Source organism: Elgaria multicarinata, chromosome 23, assembly GCF_023053635.1.
Source record: "Elgaria multicarinata webbii isolate HBS135686 ecotype San Diego chromosome 23, rElgMul1.1.pri, whole genome shotgun sequence".
NCBI classification, from domain to species: Eukaryota; Metazoa; Chordata; class Lepidosauria; order Squamata; family Anguidae; genus Elgaria; species Elgaria multicarinata.
The window spans coordinates 8,000,173-8,023,469 of NC_086193.1; the positions used below are offsets into that span (position 1 = coordinate 8,000,173).

General features: G+C 42.4%; 1 protein-coding gene across 1 annotated transcript in view; it reads right to left on the reverse strand.

The window, feature by feature from the left end:
• Positions 1 to 23,297, reverse strand: part of PALM (paralemmin) — an 83,223-nt gene that overhangs the window by 16,290 nt on the left and 43,636 nt on the right. The window contains exons 3-4 of the mRNA XM_063147262.1: positions 2,868 to 2,948; positions 1,566 to 1,696 (exon numbers count right to left, since the gene is read on the reverse strand). Of these exons, the coding sequence (XP_063003332.1) occupies positions 1,566 to 1,696; positions 2,868 to 2,948 (212 nt within the window). The remainder of the gene's footprint in view (positions 1 to 1,565; positions 1,697 to 2,867; positions 2,949 to 23,297) is intronic.

The following is a 23,297-nucleotide window of genomic DNA, read 5'->3' on the forward strand; positions in this document are numbered from 1 at the left end:
GACAGCTGCTGAAATTCCCTTTTTCAATACAACTGTTAAAGATACAGGAGCCCTGTCCTCCTTTCCGTATGGTCACCCTAGCTACTGGACATGCTTGTGAAAACCTCCGGCAGGCCTGAAACGGAGATTAAAGGGGGAAACGGAGCCTGGCTCCAGCTGTATGAAGGGAGCGTTTGGTCAGGATGTTGTTTCTTGGCAACCCAGGGGCTGCCAGGAACACTCTGTGATGGATCCTAGGGGGAGACCCACGGAGGCGGGTCAGCAGCGCTGTCCTTTCCAGGGAACGCCCAAGCCCAGCAGCTGCGCTCGAGGGAACCGAGACATTTCCGCAGCTTACGTAACCCTTCCGTGTCCCTTCACGCTTAATCTTCGCCTGGCCATCTTCCCCTCTTTGGCCTCCCAAACCGAGTCCGTCGGCTGGGTTACGATGGAGCCAAAAGGAGAGGCACACTGGGAGGAGAGATACAAGGGGGGGGAAGGCGGCTGCCGCCCACCCTCCCTCCGCCCCCCATCCCAATGCTGCTGTGTCCTAGAGAAGAGGACATTTGCCCCAGCTGCACGCGTGCCACGCCGAAGCGATCAATGCTGTGCGTGGGCGGCTGGGTCAGTCCCGGGACTTTCTGTTTTTGTCATCGCAGACACTTCCAGTACAAAATTCAGACACAAAGAATACAATTCAGTATAAGAGTCCAGATTCTGATTGAACAACCCATTCGTTTTCACAACAGGAAACGAACAGAATTAGTTTCTCCTCCGCTTCCTGTCGTGAAAACGAATGTGTTATCCAATAAATAAATGTGCTATTTAATAAAGAAAGATCTAAACTAATTCCCGAAGCTCCTTTTTAAATCGACAATAACGCTATCTGCCTTTGCACATTTTGATGGTTTTGCACGTGTAAAAGTGCATATCCCTCAGAGTTCCTATCCCATGTGTTGCTGTGTATCTGCGCTGGTGCGCATCTCTCGGAAGTAATTCAAAAATAATAATCCGGTGATCTGTACCCATCTGCCTAGCCACGCCCACTTCTATCGATACACACGCGGAACCGCGGTAATGGGGCCCATGTGCTCCCGCAACGGCACTCCTGTCATTGCGGGAAACTTTGCTCGGATGTGCCCTGTGAGTGCCGATTGCAGAAGCAGGAAAACTCGCCTTCACCTTCTTCCGTTGCAAAAGGGCTGTAGGTGTAGATTATACAAAAGCATGCTATATACCCACTTATAGCTGTCACCTTATCCTCTGTGAATTTGCCTAATTCCCTTTTACAATCGTCCTTGTTGGTTTCCATCTTGTGGCAGTGAGTTCCATAGTTTAACTATGTGCTGCTTTCCAGTCAAAATTTCCATCCCTGCCCTACTTAGGTTTTTGGCCAAGTGACTTTTCTTTCAGTTTCACCAATTTGGCTTCTGGGAAAAGGGGGTTCTGTGACCACCCACGCCCACCACGGCTGACTGGGCAAACCCTCTCACATGGCAGCCATTTTGTGAGAGCACCTAAGGCTCTCAAAATCCCAAATGTGCCCTCCCACCGAAAAAAATCTGGGCTCCCAGGCTGCCCATTACCTCTGGATGCTGTCTTCCAGTTCCTTGGCCTTCAAATCGTCCTCCTGCATCTGCTTCTTCATGGCCTCGCCGTCTTCTGCTGTGGACGAAGGAGCGCCTTCCAGCAGCCATCTTTCCCGCAGGGTCTTTGACTTGGAGGCAACGCAGAGAAAAGGAGAGAGACCAGTTACTTCCCCTCATTTCAGTCTGATTCTTATCCCAATCAGTTGTCACTTCTGGGTTTCCTCAGTGAGGATGTTAGCGCTTTACTAAAGCTGCAGTAGCTTTTGTTATTGTTGGGAATATTGCAACATCACCTGGGCAGAGTTGCAGTTAGTTAGTTCATGGGGATTTTCACCACAGTGAGCCTTAGGATCTCTATAGCCTACAGTGTGGTTTCCTGTGATCTCTTCCTTTCCTCCCCTCCCCCCCGCCCGCCTCTCTCTGACCTCCACCATTGCTGGGAGAACTTGTGTTTGCTCGTTTGCTCCTACTTGTGTAAATGGAATGAACAAACTTCTTTTTTGAAACCCTATACTGCGCCTGCATTTTATATGCAAGAACACTTCGTGAGCAAAAACATTTTACCTTCTCTTTAACAAAGAAGGGCGTGGTCTCCTTTATTATTATTATAAGATAGCCTTGTGTGCACGTGGGACTGGCAAAGGTTAATTCTGTTTTGCCGTTTGTTTGTTTTTTTATCTGCTAACTGCATTTCTAACAGGACGCTTCATTACTAGGGTGACCCTATGGAAAGGAGGACAGGGCTCCTGTATCTTTAACAGTTGCATAGAAAAGGGAATTTCAGCAGGTGTCATTTGTATATATGGAGAACCTGGTGGAAATTCCCTCTTCATCACAACAGTTAAAACTGCAGGAGCCCTGCCCTCTTTTAAATCTGGTCACTCTAGTATAGCTCCTGCAGCTTCAACTGCTGTGATGAAGAGGGAATTTCGCCAGGTGCTGCATGCATACAAACGACATCTGCTGAAATTCCCTTTTCTATGCAACTGTTAAAGATACAGGAGCTCTGTCCTCCTTTTCATAGGGTCATCCTACAATTAAAGATACAGGAGCCCTGCCCTCCTTTTCATAGGGTCATCCTACAATTAAAGATACAGGAGCCCTGTCCTCCTTTTCATAGGGTCATCCTACAATTAAAAATACAGGAGCCCTGTCCTCCTTTTCATAGGGTCATCCTACAATTAAAGATACAGGAGCCCTGTCCTCCTTTTCATAGGGTCATCCTACAATTAAAGATACAGGAGCCCTGTCCTCCTTTTCATAGGGTCACCCTACATACAGTCCGATATCTCTTTATACCTTTAAATGCTGTAATTGGCGCCTGTCATCTTCTAGCTGCCGCCGCTTATTTTCAATCTCGGTTTGGCGCTTCCTCTTCTCCTGAAATCACAGAGCCAGAAGGATGGGAGGAAGAGAAGGAAAAGAAAAATCAAATGCCAATCCGCTAATTGAAATTGAGTATCACAAGCAGCAAGGCGCTGTACGCAACATTGACGGCAACATTACAAAGCACTAAGTAAGATGCGGAACTCCAGAAAGGATCTAATTTAGTTATGCGATCCCTTCTCTGAAAGAGAAAGAAAAGTTGCACTCACAAAAAAAGTTTAAAAATGGAAGATTTATCCTTTTTAAAAAAACAAAAAAAAATGTAGTTCTTTTTCAGTTCAACAATCCTGCCTACAAGCTTTCATACAGAAAGAATTCCATTTAATTAGGGATATACAGATTTCATAGAATCATGGAAAAGTAGACTTGGAAGGGGCCTATAAGGCCATCCAGTCCAACCCCCTGCTCAATGCAGGAATCCACCTTAAAGCATACATGACAGGTGGCTGTTCAGCTGCCTCTAGTGTGGGAGAGCGCACAACCTTTCTAGGTAACTACCATATTTCTTCGATTCTAAGATGCCATCGATTGTAAGACGCACACTAATTTCAGTACCATCAACAGAAAAAAAAAGCTTTGATTCTAAGAAATAATAAACACACCTGCGATTCTAAGATGCACCCCGTTTTTAGAGATGTTTATATGGGGAAAAAAGTGTGTCTTAGAATCGAAGGAATATGGTAATTCTATTGTCGTACTGCTCTTACAGTCAGGAAGTTTTTCCTGATGTCCAGCCGGAATCTGGCTTCCTGTAACTTGAGCCCGTTATTCCGTGTCCTGCACTCTGGAAGGATCAAGAAGAGATCCTGGCCCTCCTCTGTGGGACAACCTTTCAAGTATTTGAAGAGCGCTCTAATGTCTCCCCTCCATCTTCTCTTCTCAAGGCTAAACATGCCCAGTTCTTTCAGTCTCTCTTCATAGGGCTTTGTTTCCAGACCCCTGTTCACGCTCCAGCTTGTCTGCGCTCCAGCTTGTCTGCGTCCTTCTTGAATTGTGGAGCCCAGAACTCGACGCAATACTCTAGATGAGGCCTAACCAGGGCTGAACAGAGAGGAACCAGTACTTTGCGCAATTTGGAAGCTCTACTTCTATGAATGCAGCCCAAAATAGCATTTGCTTTTTTTGCAGCCACATCACACAGTTAGCTTGTGATCTACAACAATTCCAAGAACCTTCTCGCTTGTAGTATTGCTGAGCCAAGTGACCCACATCTTATAGCTGTGCATTTGGTTACTTTTTCCTAGGTGTAGAACTTGGCATTTATCCGTTAAATTTCATCCTGTTGTTTTCAGCCCAGCGCTCCAGCCTATCAAGATCACTTTGAAGTTTGCTTCTGTCTTCCAGGGTATTAGCTTTCCCACCCAATTGTGTGTCATCTGCATATTTGATAAGTGTTCCCTGCCCCTCCTTGCCCAAATTATTAATAATTTTTGTGAAGAGCACTGGGCCCAGGACTGAGCCCTGCGATACTCCGCTTGTTACCTCCCCCTAGTTTGAGAAAGTACCATTGATAAGCACTCTTTGAGTCCGATTCTGTAGCCAACTGTGGATCATAGAATCATAGAATAGTAGAGTTGGAAGGGGCCTATAAGGCCATCGAGTCCAACCACCTAATAGTTGTTCCATCTAGCCCACTTTTAACTAGTTTGCTGATCAGAATGTCATGTGGTACTTTGTCAAAAGCCTTGCTAAAGTCAAGATATATTATTTCCACAGCGTTCCCACAGTCCAGAAGTGAGAAATGAGATCAGATTAGTCTGTCAGGATTTGTTCTTGACAAGTCCATGCTGGGGGCGGAGCTGGCCGCCTGAGCAATGGCGGGTTTCTTCTGAGGCTCTAAGCGGCGTTTGCCGGAAAAAGCAATTATCTCTCTTCTAATGGGCATAAATCTTTGAGCAAACGACAGAAAATGATTATAAAAGTCACAGGAGCTGGAAAAGCAGAGAGATTTGAAGAAGGGAGGTGAGATGATTGATATTTAATACAATGTCTGTGTAAACGGCAACACTATCAAAACCGAAAGTAACACTGACGCAGTTTAAAAAGAAGGAATTTATGCTTGCTGGACATTGATTTGTGTTATAACCTTTCATTCTTATCTCACATGGGAAAGATTGAAATGCTGGCTTTGTAAGGTGGAAGTTGTTGATTGGATTTATTGGCGTGGTGAGAAGGGGGGGAGAGAAGGTGGAAGAAGCTGCATTCGGCATTCGGTGAGGGAGATGTGGGAAGCTGAGAGGCTGCGAATGATTAAACTGATCCCCTCTAGTGAATGCTGTTGTGAACTGGATATTCCCCCCCCCTCATGAAGAAGGAAAAAGTGTTTGATATATAACAGAGAAGCCAGCATAAGTTGCTAAGGAAGTGAGTTACACTCTAAGATTTATGCCCTACCCAGAAGAGTCCCATGCCTAACGTTAAAAGAAAGATCAAAAGTTGGGCAAAGCTCAATATACAAAAAAAGAAAAAGAAAAAAAAAAAAGAAAAAAAGAAGAAAAAAAAATAAGAAACCTTCAAATCATAAAAAAAGGAACTTTCAAATCATAATTTGGCATACCTCTCCCTACTGGAAAGGACAGCCCCTGGAGTTGAGCAAGAGGAGGAAGATAAAGACCCAGTCCCTTTGGATACAATACCAAATAAAGAAAAAAATATGATTGAAGGAGGAGAAAGTGGTAGTAACCCTCCCTCGTTGATGGAGATCAGGCCCATTATAGCTGAAAATAACATTGTCATATTTTAAAAAAATGGATCAGCATATGAGTGAATTTAGACATCAATTGTGTATTTAGCGGATAAAAAGGCGGAAAATTCGGATAAGATCAAAAAGATAGAGGCTAAAGCGGATTTGGACCAGAAGAAATAAGAGGCTTTTGAGAAATCAACTAATATACAATTTAAAGAATGAGTACTGTGATCGATTGCCTTGGAAGATTAATCTAGTAGATCTAATTTTTGAAAAGCAGCTAAAGGAGTCGCAGGGAGAAGATCTTAGAGAAATCATCGTGAACTGGTTCAAGGAGCTGATGCCTGATATATCAATAAACGGATTGGATCCGGATCGAGTCCATCGTGTGGGGGGGCAAAACCACAAAGGGGCAAGAGACATTTTGGTGAAATTTGGTAATTATTATAAAAAAGAGCAAATTATGAAAGAATTGAGATTTAAGAATCAGATATAATATAAAGGCAAACCAGTGCAAATTTACAATGATCTTTCTCAACGTACATTAGATTGGAGATGTAGTCTTAAACCAATAACGGAAACATTAATGAAGAATAAAATTCCTTATGCATGGGGTTACCTGGTTTTTTTAAGATTTACATATGGGAGGAGGGAACATAGAGTAACCTCATTGGATCAAGGTAAAGATTTGCTGAAGAGGCTGGGTCTGGATGGGGAAGCAGATGGGGCTGGAGTGGGTGGGGGAGGGAATGAGGCTGGGACATCTGGAGAGTAAGAGAATTGTTAATTATGTTTGGAGATAATTGCAAATAAAAATGCTAATATAGAAACCTGCCGGCCAGGCACAGCACTGCCTCCCCCCTCCCCCTTTAAAGTAGACGGCTGGAGTACTAGACTCACGGGGATATGGGGGGGGATTAGAGTGGGGGGGTGGGGAGGGGGGGAAGGTAGGGGAGGAGGGATTGGGGTAGGAGGGTGGGGGTTTTATGTATGGAGTTTGTGTTTTTATGTAAGCAAGTTTGAACTGCTGAGCACAAGGGATCGGAAGAGATTTCAAAAGGGTGATTATGGATAAAAAGATAAAGGTATCAACACTCAATGTTAAAGGTTTAGGGGCAGTCGTGAAAAGGAAGAGAATAGAACAAATGCTTAATAAAGAGGGATCAGATATTATAATGATCCAAGAGACACACCAAGGCTCCGAGAATTCGAATATGATAAAATTAAAGTGGCTAGCCTATTATGAAAAGTCATTAGGGACATCAAAAAAAAATGGAGTGGCCACTTTGATTTCAAAAAAAAGTGGGTTTACATTAGAAGAGGTAAAAAAGGATGATAAGGGTAGATATCTTATGTTAAAAGGTAAAATTGAGGGAAAGGTCTATACTTTGATTAATGTTTATGCCCCAAATGAGAGGCATAGAGAGTTTTTTATAAAGTTGTTTAAAGAAATAGAAGAATTTAAGGAGGGGTATGTTATATTAGCTGGGGATTTTAATATGGTTATGGATAATAAAAGAGACAGGTCAAATCCCACTAATGCTGAAAAGAGGAACAATATGACTATATTGAATAAATTAGTAAAAGAAAATGATTATTTAGATTCGTGGCGCTTACTTAACGGGAATAGGCCTGGATTCTCATACTTTTCCCCAGTTCATCATACATACTCCAGGATAGATCATATATTTGTTTCAAAAGACTTTGCAACGAGGATTTGTAAAATGGAAATGGGGGTAATAAAAGTAACTGATCATGCCTTGTTAAGTTTAGAATTTACAGTTAAGAAAGATTATAAAGAGGCATATAGATGGAAGTTGAACACAAAGATATTGAAATACAATAAAATAGTAGATAAAATTCGGAAGGAACTGTCGGAGTCATGGGAAATTAATGAAAAAGGAGGAACAGCTGGGTCAGTCATTTGGGACACCATGAAGGCTGTAGCAAGAGGAATCTGTATTAGAGAAACATGTAGTTTAAAAAGACAACAACGTGCAGAACAGGAAAAGTTAGAGATAGAAATTAAAAACTTGGAGGAAAGATATTGGCGAAGTAAAGATAAATATAAATTAGTGGAAATACAAGCTAAGAAGAAACAATTAGAAAATTTAAATATAGAAGAGATTCAAAAGAATTTAATGTATATGAAAAGGGAATATTTTGAAAACAGTGATAAGAACTCGAGGTTGCTTGCCAAGCTCACACAAAAAGAAAAAGGGAGGAATGGGATAGAAACGTTGAAAGATAGCCGAGGGAATTATTGTCATGCAATGAAAGCTAAAATAAAAATTTTTCAGGAATTTTATCAGGAATTGTACAAGGGTAAAGAAATTCAACAAGAAAAGGTGGAGGAGTATATTGGAAGGTTTATAAAGAAGGAAATAAAATCAGAATATAAGGAGTTAATGGAGTCAGTAATAACTCAAAGAGAAGTTGAAGAGGTTATTGATAAGTTAAAAGTGGGTAAATCACCAGGAGCAGATGGTTTGGGTCCAGAATATTATAAGGTCTTCAAAGATTGTTTAGTTCCAAAATTAATGGAACTTTATAATAGGATATTATCAGGAGAGAAGATACCCGAATCATGGGAACATTCAGTGATAATTCTGATCCCAAAACCAGATAAAGATTTGACTAATCCCGATTCTTATAGACCTATTTCTTTAATAAATCAGGATGCTAAAATTTTTACATCTATTATGGCCAAACGACTAAATAAATTTTTGGCAGAATATATAGGAGCGGATCAATGTGGGTTTGTGGTAGGAAGACATATGCATAATTTAGTGGGTAGAGTTTTAAATGTAATAAATGTAATAAAAAAAGCAAATATTAAGGCAGGTATTATGGCATTAGATATTTTTAAAGCTTTTGATTGTGTGAGCTGGCAGGCACTAAAGAGTATTATAGATAAATTGGGATTTGGAAATAAATTTAAAAATGTAATAGAACAGCTATATTCCCAAAATACGGCGGTAGTGGTGGTAAATGACGGACTTACTGAAAAGATACGACTAGCCAGAGGAACAAGACAAGGATGTCCGCTCTCGCCGGTCCTTTTTGTAATGGTTATGGAAGTTTTGGCGAAGGCACTAAGGGAGGATAAAGAATTAGAAGGAATTGGAGAGGTAAGGGAAATAAAGCTAAACATGTTTGCGGATGATACTTTATTGACCATTAAGAATCCATTAAGAAAATTAGAAAGAATTAAATATCAGTTGAGGGAATTTGAGGAAATTACAGGGTTAAAAATAAATTGGTCTAAATCAGAGATGATGTTGTTTAACTATACTAAGAAGGAAGAAAAGGATTGGGAATTTAAGGGAATGGAATTGAAAGTTAAGAACGAGATTAAATATTTGGGAATTAAAATTACAAAAAATCTAGAGAATTTAGAAAGGGAAAATTTAACGAGGTTAAAGAAGGAGGTACTAGAGAAATTGGAAAAATATAAAAGATTAAATTTATCTTGGTTTGGGAGAATAGCTTTGATAAAAATGAAGATATTAGCTAAAATTAATTTTGTATTTAGGATGTTACCTATAAAAATATCAGAAACCGAGATAAAAAGTTGGCAAAATATTATTAATAAATATTGTAATGGAGAAAAGAGAGCAAGAGTGAATAAAAATAATTGGTACCTAAGCCAAAAAAAGGGGGGAATGGGTCTCCCAAACATAAAATTATACTACGTAGCAAATAGATTAAGACATGTTGTAGAAGCAATTATGGGAGTAGGAGATTTATATTGGATGGAAGAAAAAATCATAAGTAAGGTAGAGATGAATCTGGAGAATGTTTTTTTTAAAGATGGAGGAAGAAAGTGGGTTGGAAGTATAGATAATCCACTCCTGAGGACTCAATGGGAAATTTGGAGTAAATTTAAAGGGAAGCTGCTTCCGAGCAACTCTCCCTTAGCACCGATAATAATGTTAAAGAATTTCCCAGAGGATCTAAAGGGTAGATTATGTAAAATATTAAAAGAGAAAAATAAAATAAAATTAAAGGATTGGGTAAGAGCTATTAAAACAAGAGAAGATATGGAAAATTTGTTAAAGGAGAAGAAGCTATCTTGGCTAGAATATGGTCAATTAGAACAATGGAATAAAAAGTGGATTAAAGATAATAGAATGTGCAGAAAGATGACGAGGTTTGAAGAATTAGTAGTAAGTAAGGAGAAAGGAAAAGGAAGTAGTATAGTTTCAAAAGGATTAATGAGTGAAATATATAAAATATTGTTAGAGAAGGAGTTTAGAGAGAATACAGAGAAAATGATTTGGGAATCAGATTTGAAGATACAAATAGGGCGACAGAGCTGGGAGGGACTATGGAAACAAAGAGTGTTGAGAAGTTTATCAGTAAGAATAAAGGAGAATTATTTTAAAATTTTATGGAGGTGGTACCTAACCCCGGTTAGATTGAATAAGATAAGTGATCAACATTCAGCAAATTGTTGGAGAGGATGTGGGGAAAAAGGAACGTATTTACATATGTGGTGGCAATGCAAATATGTACAAAGATTATGGAAGATGGTGTTTTCAGAAATTGAAGAAATAGTGGGAATGAAAATAGAACAAACACCAAAAATAGCATTGCTGTCACTATTTGAAGATATAAAGTGTGGAAAAGGAACTATAGAGCTGATATCGAGTTTGTTGGTTGCAGCACGATTGATGATAGCTAGGAACTGGAAGATCCAAGGGGAATATTCTATTGAAGAATGGTATAAAGAAGTATGGGACATAGCCATTAATGATAAACTGACATGCAATATTAAGTGGAGAAAAGGCGTAACTAAAATAAATGAGTTCGAAGGAATCTGGAAACAGTTCCTAGTGTTCGTGTTTACTAAGGGAAGTGGGAAACCACCAGCAGAAGAAATGATTAGATTTTGGACTCAAGAATGATCCCGAGGTGGGGGGTGCACATTTATGTTAAGAATGAAGATGTTGTAGTGTGATAAGGCATATGTAATAATTTTTGATATTTGTACTCAACAATTATTCAATATGTATGCAGCAGATATTTGATGTATTTTTTTTCTTATTGTGTTAGTTTCAGTTATATTTTGGAAATGTTTATCTATGTTTATATAGTGTTGAAAATGAATAAAAATTATTATAAAAAAAAAAAAAAAAGACAAGTCCATGCTGGCTTCCTGTAATCGCTGCATTGTTTTCAAGGTTCTTACAAACTGACTTCTTTATAATCTACTCAAAAATTCTCCCAGGGATGGATGTCAGATTGACTGGTCTGTAGTTCCCAGGTTCTTCCTTCTTGAAGATACGGACTATGTTAGCCCTCCTCCAGTCGTCCAGCACCTCACCCATCTTCCATGATTTTGCAAAGATAATAGACAGCAGTTCTGAGAGTTCTTCTGCCAGCTCTTTTATTACTCTAGGATGCAGTTTATCAGTTTATCAATCTCAAACTGCAATCCTTGCCCTTCACCTGGTACTTCACTTTTTCCAGGGTGGTCATAGAGCCGCTTTTGAGAGAAGACTGAGCCAAAGTAGGAATTGAGCATTTCGGCTTTTTCTTTGTCATTTGTTATCAGTTTGCCATCCTCGTTAAGCAGTTGAGCCACCATTTCTTTCCTCTGTCTTTTACTACTCACATCTCTGAAGAAGGCCTTTTTATTGCTTTTAGCATCCCTCACTACTCTCAGCTCATTCTCAGCTTTAGCCTTCCTGACGCCATTTCGGCACTTCTGTGTCACCTGTCTGTACTCTTCTTTTGTAGCCTGGTCTTCCTTCCACTTCCTCTTCTCTTCTCTGCTCAGCTAGGAGTCCATCTGTGTTTTGCGGATTATCAGGAGCCTTCTGTTCCATCATCCACTCATTGAGGGAATTCCACCCCCACCCCATTTTCTAGAACTTGCACAAATTCGCACTTGTGAAAATCCACAAATTTTCCCCTATGCACAAATCCCCCACCATGTGTATTTTTATGCTTTATTATTATTATTATTATTATTATTATTATTATTAATTAATTAATTAATTAATTAATTTATATAGCACCATCAGTGTACATGGTGCTGTACAGAGTAAAACAAAAAATAGCAAAACCCTGCCGCATAGGCTTACAATGGGGGAAAGGTGCCCTTGTTAAATCTATTCCGACTATGTTTCATGGATAGACGTTCACTCTCTTATCTACTCATTGACGGAATTGGAATTTTTTAAAGGGATGTACAATCATTTCGTTCCACTTGCGCTAATGCACATTAGCGCGGATTCACACTTGTGCTAATGCACAGTGGTGTTAATGTGTCTTAGCACAAGTGGAAATTTGTGCAAATCCCCCCTGACCCCCCACCCGAAAATAAACAGCCGATCGGCATGTGACTCGGGAAAAGCCGCTCCATTGCGGAACCTGTAGGTTGGATTCACAGAGATCTGAACACATTTCTCAGACACAACTAGGCCAAGCAACAAACAGAGATTCTAGGGATGAGCAATAAGATCTCAGAATCTATGCCACCCTTCCCCAACCTGATGCCCTGCAGATCTGCAGAGCACGAGGTCGAGGAAGGCGGATCTATGGGAACTCATTCTATCTCAAGAATAGGCAAAAGGGAAATCAGGATTGACTGGTCAAGGGTAGGCATGGGCCGTAGCTAGACCTAAGGTTTATCCCAGGATTGTCCTGGGGTCAAACCTGTTCATCTAAGTGCCACACAGGGCATCCAGCGCTCAGGCAGGGACAAACCCGGGATGATCCTGGGATAAACCTTAGGTCTAGCTACAGCCATGGTCAAGTGGCTGTTCACGACCCACACCCCAGCAGGGCCCCACTCCTCTTCTCCGTTGCTACCTGCTTCTTCACCTGCCTCTCGCTCTGGGATGTCTGGAATCTAGCAAAAGCAACACCACCACAGAGTAGACCCCACAAGACTCATGTCTGACCACCCCTGATCTACCCTACAGAGCTGCTGTCATGTGGAGCTGCTAAGGAAGACCCCTTATCTGGCATGTAATGCATAGATATGACCCTAAACTGTCTATATAGGGTGACCAGACGCCTGGATTCCCCAGACAAGTCTGGGAAACAGGGGGAGGGGCAAACCGGGGTCTGGGGGGAATTCTTAATGTGCTATAATTTCCAGTAAAGTTGCCTGTCCAAGCCCCTTCCCTGCGCTGATCCGGGCCTTCTCCTTGGCTGACACCATCGTGCCAGCCAAGGAGAAGGCCTGGATCAGCACTGGGAGAGCCTAGAAGGATGCTTTCCCGGACTTTCCCAGCCCCTCGCAGTGCTGATCTGGCTTTCTCCTTGGTTGCCGCAATCACGCTGGCCAAGGGGAAGGCCCGGATCAGTGCTGGGAGGGCCTAGAAGGACACGTTCCCGGACTTCCAGGAACGCGTCCCCAGTGCCAATCTGGTCTTCTCCTTGGAAGAAGCGGAGAAGAAAGAGGAAAACCAGCGGGGTCAGGGAGGCATGGCAGCAGCAGCAGCAGCAATAGTTTGTGGTAATTAAAAAAATAATGGACGATGTATAGAGGTGTTATGAGCCATATGCTGTTCTGGTTAGCTGCTTGGCCATTAACAGTGGCTTGGATTCATCCAGAGATACCTTGCTGGAGTGCAGAGGCACTTCTGCTTACCAGTGGGGTCATGGAACCAGCCAGGGCTGACAGAGTCAAAGTGCTGGGACTTTTGGATTAGCAGGGATGGTGGTGTCCTCTGCCACCCCGCTCAGACTTCTCTTTTCCCTCTGAGCCTAGCTGCAGTCCTCCCAGTAGCTGAGTTATGACATGTCCCCATATATATAATGCACACACATAACTATGGATCAAGAGAGCTAAGAGACTCAGAGACTTAAGTGTTGCCTAAAAGTATTTTCATGTATATATCAAAACGTATAACATCTTGATGTCTAACATCTACTCCTGCATCTTTACAGCTGCTCACTCTTCCTACATAGCTTCTTAGACAGGGGAATAACTTTGGATCGTTTCACTTGCATGGGATACTTTGGTGTTCAATATAATTGAACTTTAAAATTAAGAATTAGAATAGGTTCATGTTATCTTTGCCTTGGACCAGTAGTTGTATGGTTTTTCATACTTGAAATCTATGTAAAGGGAAGTGTAGAATTAGACATGTGACCAAGGCCACGCTCCTTGGGGGGTGGCCATGTCAAGATGGCACCACCTTAGCGGCTGGGCATGTTGGGGTGGGCACGCCTCCTTGAGGGCGGCCATATGGTCCTCTTTTTTGCCTTCCAAAATATGGTCACCCTCTAAGCAGAGAAAATTTAAGGGAACTGCATGGAATCTTTAACAGTCAATTTGGCCTGCTTAGTGCTCATTTGATAAGGTAAGCCAGAGAGAGCGAGAGCGCGCCAAGTGGATAATTCCAGTGAATTGCTATGGCTTCTCCATGCATTACAAAAAAGAAATGCCTTCATCATCATCATCATCATCATCATCAGTATTCATTATTATTTTTATTATTTATATCCTGCTTATAAAAAGATAAAACTTTTCCGAAGAAGCCAATAAATCAAGGGTAACAATAAATGAAACAGAGCTAAAACCAGCCATTAAATGTCAAAAACTGTTAAAAAGAAGAAAAAAAACCACATAACAATGTAAGGAGTAAGAACCACCATACACACACACACACACATATATACACAAAATCAATTGGAAATGCATCCTGGAATTAAACAAGTTTTTCCCCTCTCCTTCCTGCAGCCCATGAAAGGCAACTTGGTGGATTTCAGCAGGGAGAGAATTCCACGAGTGGAGACCCACCATCGGTACTGACAGGTGGATGTTTGATCACAGTTGCATTGGCCGAGGTAGGTTCACACGAGTGAAGATGGTCTTTAAGCGATGCCCCCACCCTGAATTTCCTTCTGGCCACTGATGGGTAGACATTTACTCTCTCGTGGGATTCGAAAACAGGGCCAAACATAAGGGTCATGTACACCACCCTTGGCTCCTTAGAGGAAAATAAATGTAACAAATAAATAAATACATTAGGAGGCTGACATATAAAGTCTTAGAATCATAGAATAGTAGAGTTGGAAGGGGCCTACAAGGCCATCAAGTCCAACTCCCTGCTCAAGTTGTCCTTGGTCACCCTCGAGAACCAAGCAGTAGCCACACACCTCTTTTTTGTTGTTATTACCCTAAAATCAGTTAGAGAAAGATGATTACAATGCGCTCCAATGCACTTTGGTGCAGTTCAGTCAACTCTAATACCCCTGACATTCACTTCTGAGATCCACTGTGCCATGCTGGCTAGATGGCAAGAGACCTTGTTCTTCAATTCCTGGTTCCACACCCGGGTGGGTTTGCTTCATTGACCAGGTTCCTGCTAAGCTTCATTTACACCCCCTCCTCATGTTTTCCCATTGGAATTTTAATTTAATTAGGGTGGAGGGAAGCGCGGGGCCCCTTTCGCTCCAAGGGAAGACGGACAATGGCATCTCTTGTTTGCAATACATTCTTGCCCTCATTTTGAAAGGGAAATCAAACATGAAGCAACTCAGGAAGCGTGCTTGGCCAGAACAGCAATCACTGTTCTCTCCCCAATGCAAACAAGAATGGATTCTTATTAAGGGTTTGCCTGGCTGAATGACTCCAAAAGTTGTTCACCATTCAAGGGAATCCCTGCCTGCATTTATACGCCTGACCTCCTTTAAGTAGGCTGGCAAGTCTCTGTCTCTCAGCCTAATCTACCTCACAGGGTTGATGTAAGGTTAAAATAGGGGGGGAGAGGAGTCCCTGAGCAACTTGAAATCCTTTGTACCATGCTTATTATTGCTAGAAATATTGTTTACTTCTTCACACTGCGCATAGTTAAACTATGGAACTCACTACCACAAGATGTAGTGATGGCCACCAATTTGGATGGCTTTAAAAGGGGGTTGGAGAAATTACTGGAAGTGAAGGCTATCCATGGCTACTAGCTCTGATGGTTGTGTGCTATCTCCAGTATTCGAGGCAATAAGCTTGTGTGCACCAGTTGCTGGGGAACATGGGCGGGAGGGTGCTGTTGCACCATGTCCTGCTTGTTCATCCCTGGCCGATGGCTGGTTGGCCACTGTGTGAACAGAGTGCTGGACTAGATGGACCCTTGGTCTGATCCAGCGTCAGGGCACTTCTGATGTTCTTATTTTAAAACAACAACAACAACAACAACAAACACAAATACTGGTAATAGCCAGAGTACTTCCCAGTATAGTGAAGTGGAGCAGGGACACCCTCTGTGAACAGATCTCAAGTGAATCCTGTTTCATACACCAAAATGCTCTCGGGTGCTATCCAATTCATTCCAAAGACCACAGAATGAAAGCGCATTGGCCTGGTGCCTGCAGCCTAACACAGTAAAGCCCATTCAGTCATTGGATGCTGCCTGGGCCTCATCTACACCAAGCAGGATATTCCACTATGAAAGCGGTATGAAAGCGGTATATAAAAAGCAGGAGCCACATCAAGCAGGATATAGCAGCATGAAAGTGGTACATAGTATGTGTCAATGGGCTCCCACAGTTGTCAGTGCACTTCGATACCGCTCCTTTTATATACCACTTTCATACCACTTTCATAGTGCAATATTCTGCTTGGTGTAGAACTGGCCCTAGTGGGATAAGAGAAAACCTTCGAGTGCAGGAACTGTGATACAACTTTTTCCCCCCCTTTCAGAATTTATCTGCAGCAGCATTCTCCCACCTGGCACTCTCCAGATGTGTTGGATTGCAACACCCATAATCCCCAGCCCAGGAGTTGTAGTCCAACACTTTTAGAGGGCACCAGGTTGGGGAAAGGGTCTGACCTACTGCATACATTTTAGCTTTCAATTTTACACTTAAAAGGGCCTGTCTTGTTTCAATTATTTTTTAATGGCTGCTACTTGTATCAGGGGAATTTTAATCACGCTTTCATCCCATCTGAAATGGGCCAGATATGATGTCATTTGTTTTCATATAAAGCTGTTCTAATTGCACGTTGCTACAACCCATGGCCCCGTGATAATATTTTTTCTACTACGCTACTGCTATTGTCTACCGTCCACTGGCGTGCAAAATTAAAGCCAAGCCAAGCCTGCACTGCATTCTTTGGGGCAGGGTGGGTGGGCAGATGGGATTAAACCAGAAACATCATTAATTCCCAACCCACTATGGAAACTAGATGAGGTTTCCTTGGAAGTGAAATTTAGGAAGACTGCACTCTTCTTTAAAAGCGTTTGCCTCGCTGACAAGCGATAATCTCTTTTCTCTTCTCTTTTTTTCTTTTTCTTTTTGGAAAGAGCTTATTGTGGGATATAAACATTTTCTACTTTTCTAGCTCCAAAACGTTATCAACTTTACAAATATATATTTGAAACAGGTTTGCTTTCTTAATCATTAAATGATGCTTATATTACAGCCATCCCTAACCTTGCCAAGGACCACCCTAAATGTGCTAATTATCAACCAATTTCACTAATAAATGTTGATATTAAAATATTAACGGCAATTTTAGCTGATAGATTGCAACAAGTCATTACAACATTCTGGGCTCCACAATTCAAGAAGGATGCAGACCAGCTGGAGCGTGTTCAGAAGAGGGCAACCAGGATGATCAGAGGTCTAGAAACAAAGCCCTATGAAGAGAGACTGAAAGAACTGGGCATGTTTAGCCTGGAGAAGAGAAGATTGAGGGGAGACATGAGAGCACTCTTCAGATACTTAAAAGGTTGTCACACAGAGGAGGGCCAGGATCTCTTCTCGATCCTCCCAGAGTGCAGGACACGGAATAACGGGTTCAAGTTAAAGGAAGCCAGATTCCAGCTGGACATCAGGAAAAACTTCCTGACTGTTAGAGCAGTACGACAATGGAACCAATGGCCTAGGGAGGTTGTGGGCTCTCCCACACTAGAGGCCTTCAAGAGGCAGCTGGACAACCATCTGTCAGGGATGCTTTAGGGTGGATTCCTGCACTGAGCAGGGGGTTGGACTCGATGGCCTTGTAGGCCCCTTCCGGCTCTGCTATTCTATGATTCTATGATTGGCTGGTCCATATCAAGTGGGATTTATTAAAAACAGGCAGCGGGCCAATAATTTGAGATTAGTTGTGGATTAGCTTTAAACAGAGAAAGAACGGACCAGGCAGCAATTGTCTCTGGATGCTGAGAAGGCCTTTGACAAAATACATTGGAAGTTTATGCTTGCTACATGGAGTCATTTTGGCTTTCCAGGGGAATTTTTGAATTGGGTTAGAATTTTATATCCGACTCAAAGAGCAAGACGTTGGTTGTTGGCGTTTTTCATGATTGAGCAAGGTACTAGGCAACGATGTCCACTTTCCCCTCTGATATTAGATCTATGTTTGGAAACCCTGGCTTGTGCAATTAGACAGAATAGTAGTATTCACAAGTTTGTACATACTGACCTAGAATTTAAAATTATTATTTACGCAGATGATCTTTTATTGTTTATTTCTGAACTCCAGGCATTGATTCCTGCTTTGATGGAATTGAGTAACACCTTTGGTGATCTTTCCGGTTACTCAATTAATAAAGTCAGAGCTGATGCCAACTGGCGATAGTATATTTCCTAGTGTGTGGGCTAATGGCCAATTTCGGTGGTGCCCTGATTTTATTACCTATCTGGGAATACTCATTGATCAAAATAAATGAATACCAATTGATCAAAATAAACTGAAATAAAGTGATTAGTGAGATTACATGAGATATAGACAGATGGGCACTGTTAAAGTTGAGTTTGTGGGGTAAAGTCAACACACTTAAAATGAACCTTATACCTCGAATTCTTTACGTTATACGTGGGATTTCGTTACTTATACCTGGCAAATATTTTCAACAACTTAATGCTTTGTTTTGTAATTTTTTCTGGGGTTCTTCCCCACCTTGAATATCTTTGAAACGGATGCAGTTCCCAATTAAAGAAGGTGGGTTTGGTTTTCCAGACCTAGCTTTGTACCATCGGGTTTACCTATCGGCTTGTTCTAAGTTTTGGTCTTCTTCTGCTCCCTCAGAACTGCCACCATGGTCAGTTCTGGAAACCTTATAGTTAGAACCTCTTCCCAAATGGACAGCACTTGGTTCTCGTCACATATTTATTTATTTATATTTATTTATTACACTTATATCCCGCCCCCATAGCCAGAGCTCTCTGGGCGGTTTACAGAAATTCTAAAATTGAGATAAAAACAAGTATACAAAATTTAAAATTTTAAAACACAGAACATGCACACATAAAGCATTAAAAGCCGTTAAAAAACCAAAACATATGGGTGATTAAGATGTGCTGCCATATGCCTGGGCAAAGAGGAAAGTCTTAAACTGGCGCTGGAAAGATAGCAGCGTTGGCGCCAGGCGAGCCTCGTCAGGGAAATTGTTCCATAGTCTGGGGGGCACCACTGAAAAGGCCCTGTCCCTCATAGCCATTAATGATAAACTGACATGTAATATTAAGTGGAGAAAAGGCGTAACTAAAATAAATGAGTTCGAAGGAATCTGGAAACAGTTCCTAGTGTTCGTGTTTACTAAGGGAAGTGGGAAACCACCAGCAGAAGAAATGATTAGATTTTGGACTCAAGAATGATCCCGAGGTGGGGGGTGCACATTTATGTTAAGAATGAAGATGTTGTAATGTGATAAGGCATATGTAATAGTTTTTGATATTTGTACTCAACAATTATTCAATATGTATGCAGCAGATATTTGATGTATTTTTTTTCCTTATTGTGTTAGTTTCAGTTATATTTTGGAAATGTTTATCTATGTTTATATAGTGTTGAAAATGAATAAAAAATATTAAAAATTTGAAAAGGCCCTGTCCCTCGTTGCCACACTCCGAGCCTCTCTCTGAGTAGGCACCAGAATAAGTAACCAACATCAGAATAAGTAACCCCCCTCTTACAATTCTGGCTGCTAGAGAGACATGGCGTATAATATCACATCAATTACAGTTTGAGCCATTCTCTCATGCAAAATTGACCCTATGGGGAAACCCAGATTTAAGAATGGGAAGGAAAGCATTTTTGAAGAAGATATGGACAAATAACATGATTATTATTTTTTTACTTTGGATCAATTAATAGGCCCAGACAATGAGTTTTTGCCATTTTCAGACTAGTGTGTTATATATGATCTACTTGCTACAGCTCAATAGCAACACTTGCTGGAATCTGGGTTTGGTCCAGTTGCTTTTACAGCTTCAGAGCCTCCAGCACTGTCAGAAACACTTATAACAGCTGAACTGACACGTCGATCCACGACCCATACTTGTAAGAATTTAGTAGCAGTAAGTAAATATGATACCCACAGTTTAAGACAGGATTGGAATAATGAATTGGAATGTCCTATTTTGCCTAATCAATGAACTGTTGTTCCAGCGTCCGTATCTGAAGCTTCTATCGTCTTATTCAGTAAAAAAAAGTTGTTTTGGGTTTATTGGACTCCACAATGCCTTTTCAATAAGGGTCTGTCTAAACCACACAACTGTTGGAGATGTAATACACCTAATGCTTCCTTAACACATGCTTTGGCATAGCTGCCCTTTTGGGGGAGGAGGTTATACCGTATTTCTTCGATTCTAAGGGCGGATTCGCACGTCGGCCCCAGAGCGCATTTATGCGACCCCAGGGCACCCCGAAAACGATAGTCTGTACTTGCCTGTAAAAAGAAACGAGGAAGAGACGATGACGACGCCGACGTCACCCAGCTTCCTGCTCCCCGGCCGGGACGGAGAGCTGGGTGGAGAGCGGAAGAAGCTCTCTACCCCACCTTCTTCAAAAAGAGCTCTCCGAGCCGGCCGGGGAGCAGGAAGCTGGGCGTCGGCGGCGTCATCGGCGGCGTCTCTTCCTCGTTTCTTTTTACAGGCAAGTACAGACTATCGTTTTCAGGGTGCCCTAGAGTCGCATAAATGCGCTCTGGGGCCGACGTGCGGATCCGCCCTTAGACGCACTTCCCCCGCCCAAAATCTCTAAAAACGGGGTGCGTCTTAGAATCGTGGGTGCGTTTATTATTTCTTAGAATCAAAGCTTTTTTTCTGTTGGTGGTACTGAAATTAGTGTGCATCTTACAATCGATGGCATCTTAGAGTTGAAGAAATACGGTAATAAGGATAAACTTCGTACTGAAACAATCTATAATATGGAACAATGTGTATGTCCTTCTAAATTACTTACTGGCTTCTTGAAAATTAACACATGGTCAGCGCAGATGGAAGCTAGTTTCAGGCAGCTGGCTCGGGTCGACTCAGCCTTCCATCCTCCCGAGGTCGGTAAAATGAGTACCCAATTAGCTGGGGGAAAGGTAATAACGGCCGGGGAAGGCAATGGCAAACCACCCCGCTTTAAGGCCTGCCAAGAAAACGTCAGCGAAAGCTGGCGTCCCTCCAAGAGTCAGTAATGACTCAGTGCTTGCATGAGAGGTTCCTTTCCTTTCCTTCAGTGCAGATGGATCTTTTTTGGCTGTCATGAGGGCCCTCATGACAGCCAAAAAACTTATATTATCACATTGGAAGGACAAATGATCACCTCCCATAATGCAACGGACTGAAGACCTAATAACACTAACAACTTTTGAACAGGTGTTATATAGGTGCAACTGGCGAGTGGATAAATACACGGATATCTGATCTGCTTTTCTTGAAATCTATGTATAACGCTCTCCGTTTTGGGGGAGTGGGAATGCATGGTACACATGATGAAAAATGATGATATTCTTATATATGTATTTTTTTTCCTTTATACGATGTATTTTCTTTTTTGTTTTGTTGATATACACACTAAAGGGGTGGGGGCGAGCTTTCAGCCAGCAAAAACCACCTCCCTCCCCCTGAACTTTTCCAGACCTCAGTGAAGTCTCACATGCCTCCTTTGATTCCTCCTGGGACTGGATGCCAGCCGATGTTGTTTTGTCCAAGTAATTCCACCCTTGTCCTCCTGAGCAGCTTTCTGCTTTGGGTCCTCCCCCCCCCCCCCACTGCCGCCCTTTGCTCCAAACAATCTGCTCCTTTGTCCGGCCCTGAATCAACCGAGCAGCATCACAAACCTGGCAACCAAGAGAGGCTTCAAGGTGCCAGCCTCCAGCCGGGGTGAAGCAGCTCTGGGGCGGGGTGATTAAACCCTCCCCTCCCCCAAGCAGACAAACACACAGTGGTCAGATCAATCCAAGGGGCTGTGGCGAGCAGTGCAGCAAAAGGGCAGGTGGTGGCCCGCAAAAGGTGCGTGCAAAACACAGGTGGGCTCCAGGGAACTCCATCCACCCACCCATCCATCCATCCCAATGGTTCTGATGGACCTCTGGAGAGATCAGGAGCAGGCAGGCAGAGGGGTTGGATCACTATTCCCTGGTGAAGCTTGGTGGCTTAAGTGTCGGAGTCACAAAATCTTCCTATCTCTCCTCTCATCTCACACTATTGCCCCGCTCGTGCTCCTCTGATGCCATGTTTCTCGCCTGCCCAAGGGCCTCTACTTCCCTTGCTCGGCTCCGTCCATTTTCTTCTGCTGCCCCTTACGCCTGGAACGCTCTTCCAGAACATTTGAGAACTACAAGTTCAACCGCAGCTTTTAAAGCTCAACTAAAAACTTTTCTTTTTCCTAAAGCTTTTAAAACTTGATGTTGTGCGGACTTTATACTGTTAGTTTTACCCTACCCTGTGCCTGCTTACCCTACCCTGTGCCTGTTGGCATTCTCTTCCCCTCCTTATTGTTTTACTATGATTTTATTAGATTGTAAGCCTATGCGGCAGGGCCTTGCTATTTACTGTTTTACTCTGTACAGCACCATGTACATTGATGGTGCTATATAAATAAATATTATTATTAATAATAATAATAATAAAATCCTTGGTTCGAATCTCGCCTCTGGTGCCAGCTCCTTGTTTTGGAAGGCCCTTGAACAAGACCCTCTCCATGGGCTTCCTCCCTCAGTGAGTCCACCTTCCCAGTGCCGTGGTCACCAGCTGCTCCTCATCCTTTTTCTCATTGTCTACGCAGGCAGACAGCAAGTGACCAAGAAGACCAATTGGCATCTCCTTCTCCTTCCTTCCTTCCTTCCTTCCTTCCTTCCTTCCTTCCTTCCTTCTATTTATATCTCACCTTTTGTCCCCCAAGTAACCCAAGCCGGCTTACACGATCCTTCTCCCCTCCATTTTATCCTCACAACAACCCTGTGAGGTAGGATAGGCTGAGACTCAGTGATCTCGCCGTCATGGTCGTCTGGGCCAGAGCAAAAGCTGGTTGCAAGGGGGAAGAAGAGGGGGCTCTTGCCGGCACCCCCTGCTGGGGTGGGGGCTCCTGGCAGGTGACCGGCTCTGCTCACTTTGGCCCTGAACTCACTACGTGGCCCACGGCAAGCCTCTCCCCCTCTCCCTGCCTCAGCTCCCAGAGTAACAACTAAATTTATTTATTTATTTATTACATTTATATACCGCCCCAAGCCGAAGCTCTCTGGGTGGTTTACAAAAGTTAAGAACAGTGAATGTTAAAAACAAATATATAGAAATGTAAAACCATCAAAAGCATAAAAACAGCAATATCCATTTAAAACAACTATTCTGGGGTGAGTTTAAAAAAAAACTCAGCCTATGTTGTTAACTGCCTGGGAGAAGAGAAAAGTCTTAACCTGGTGCTGAAATGATAACAATGTTGGCGCCAGGCAGGTCTTGTCAGGGAGATCATTCCA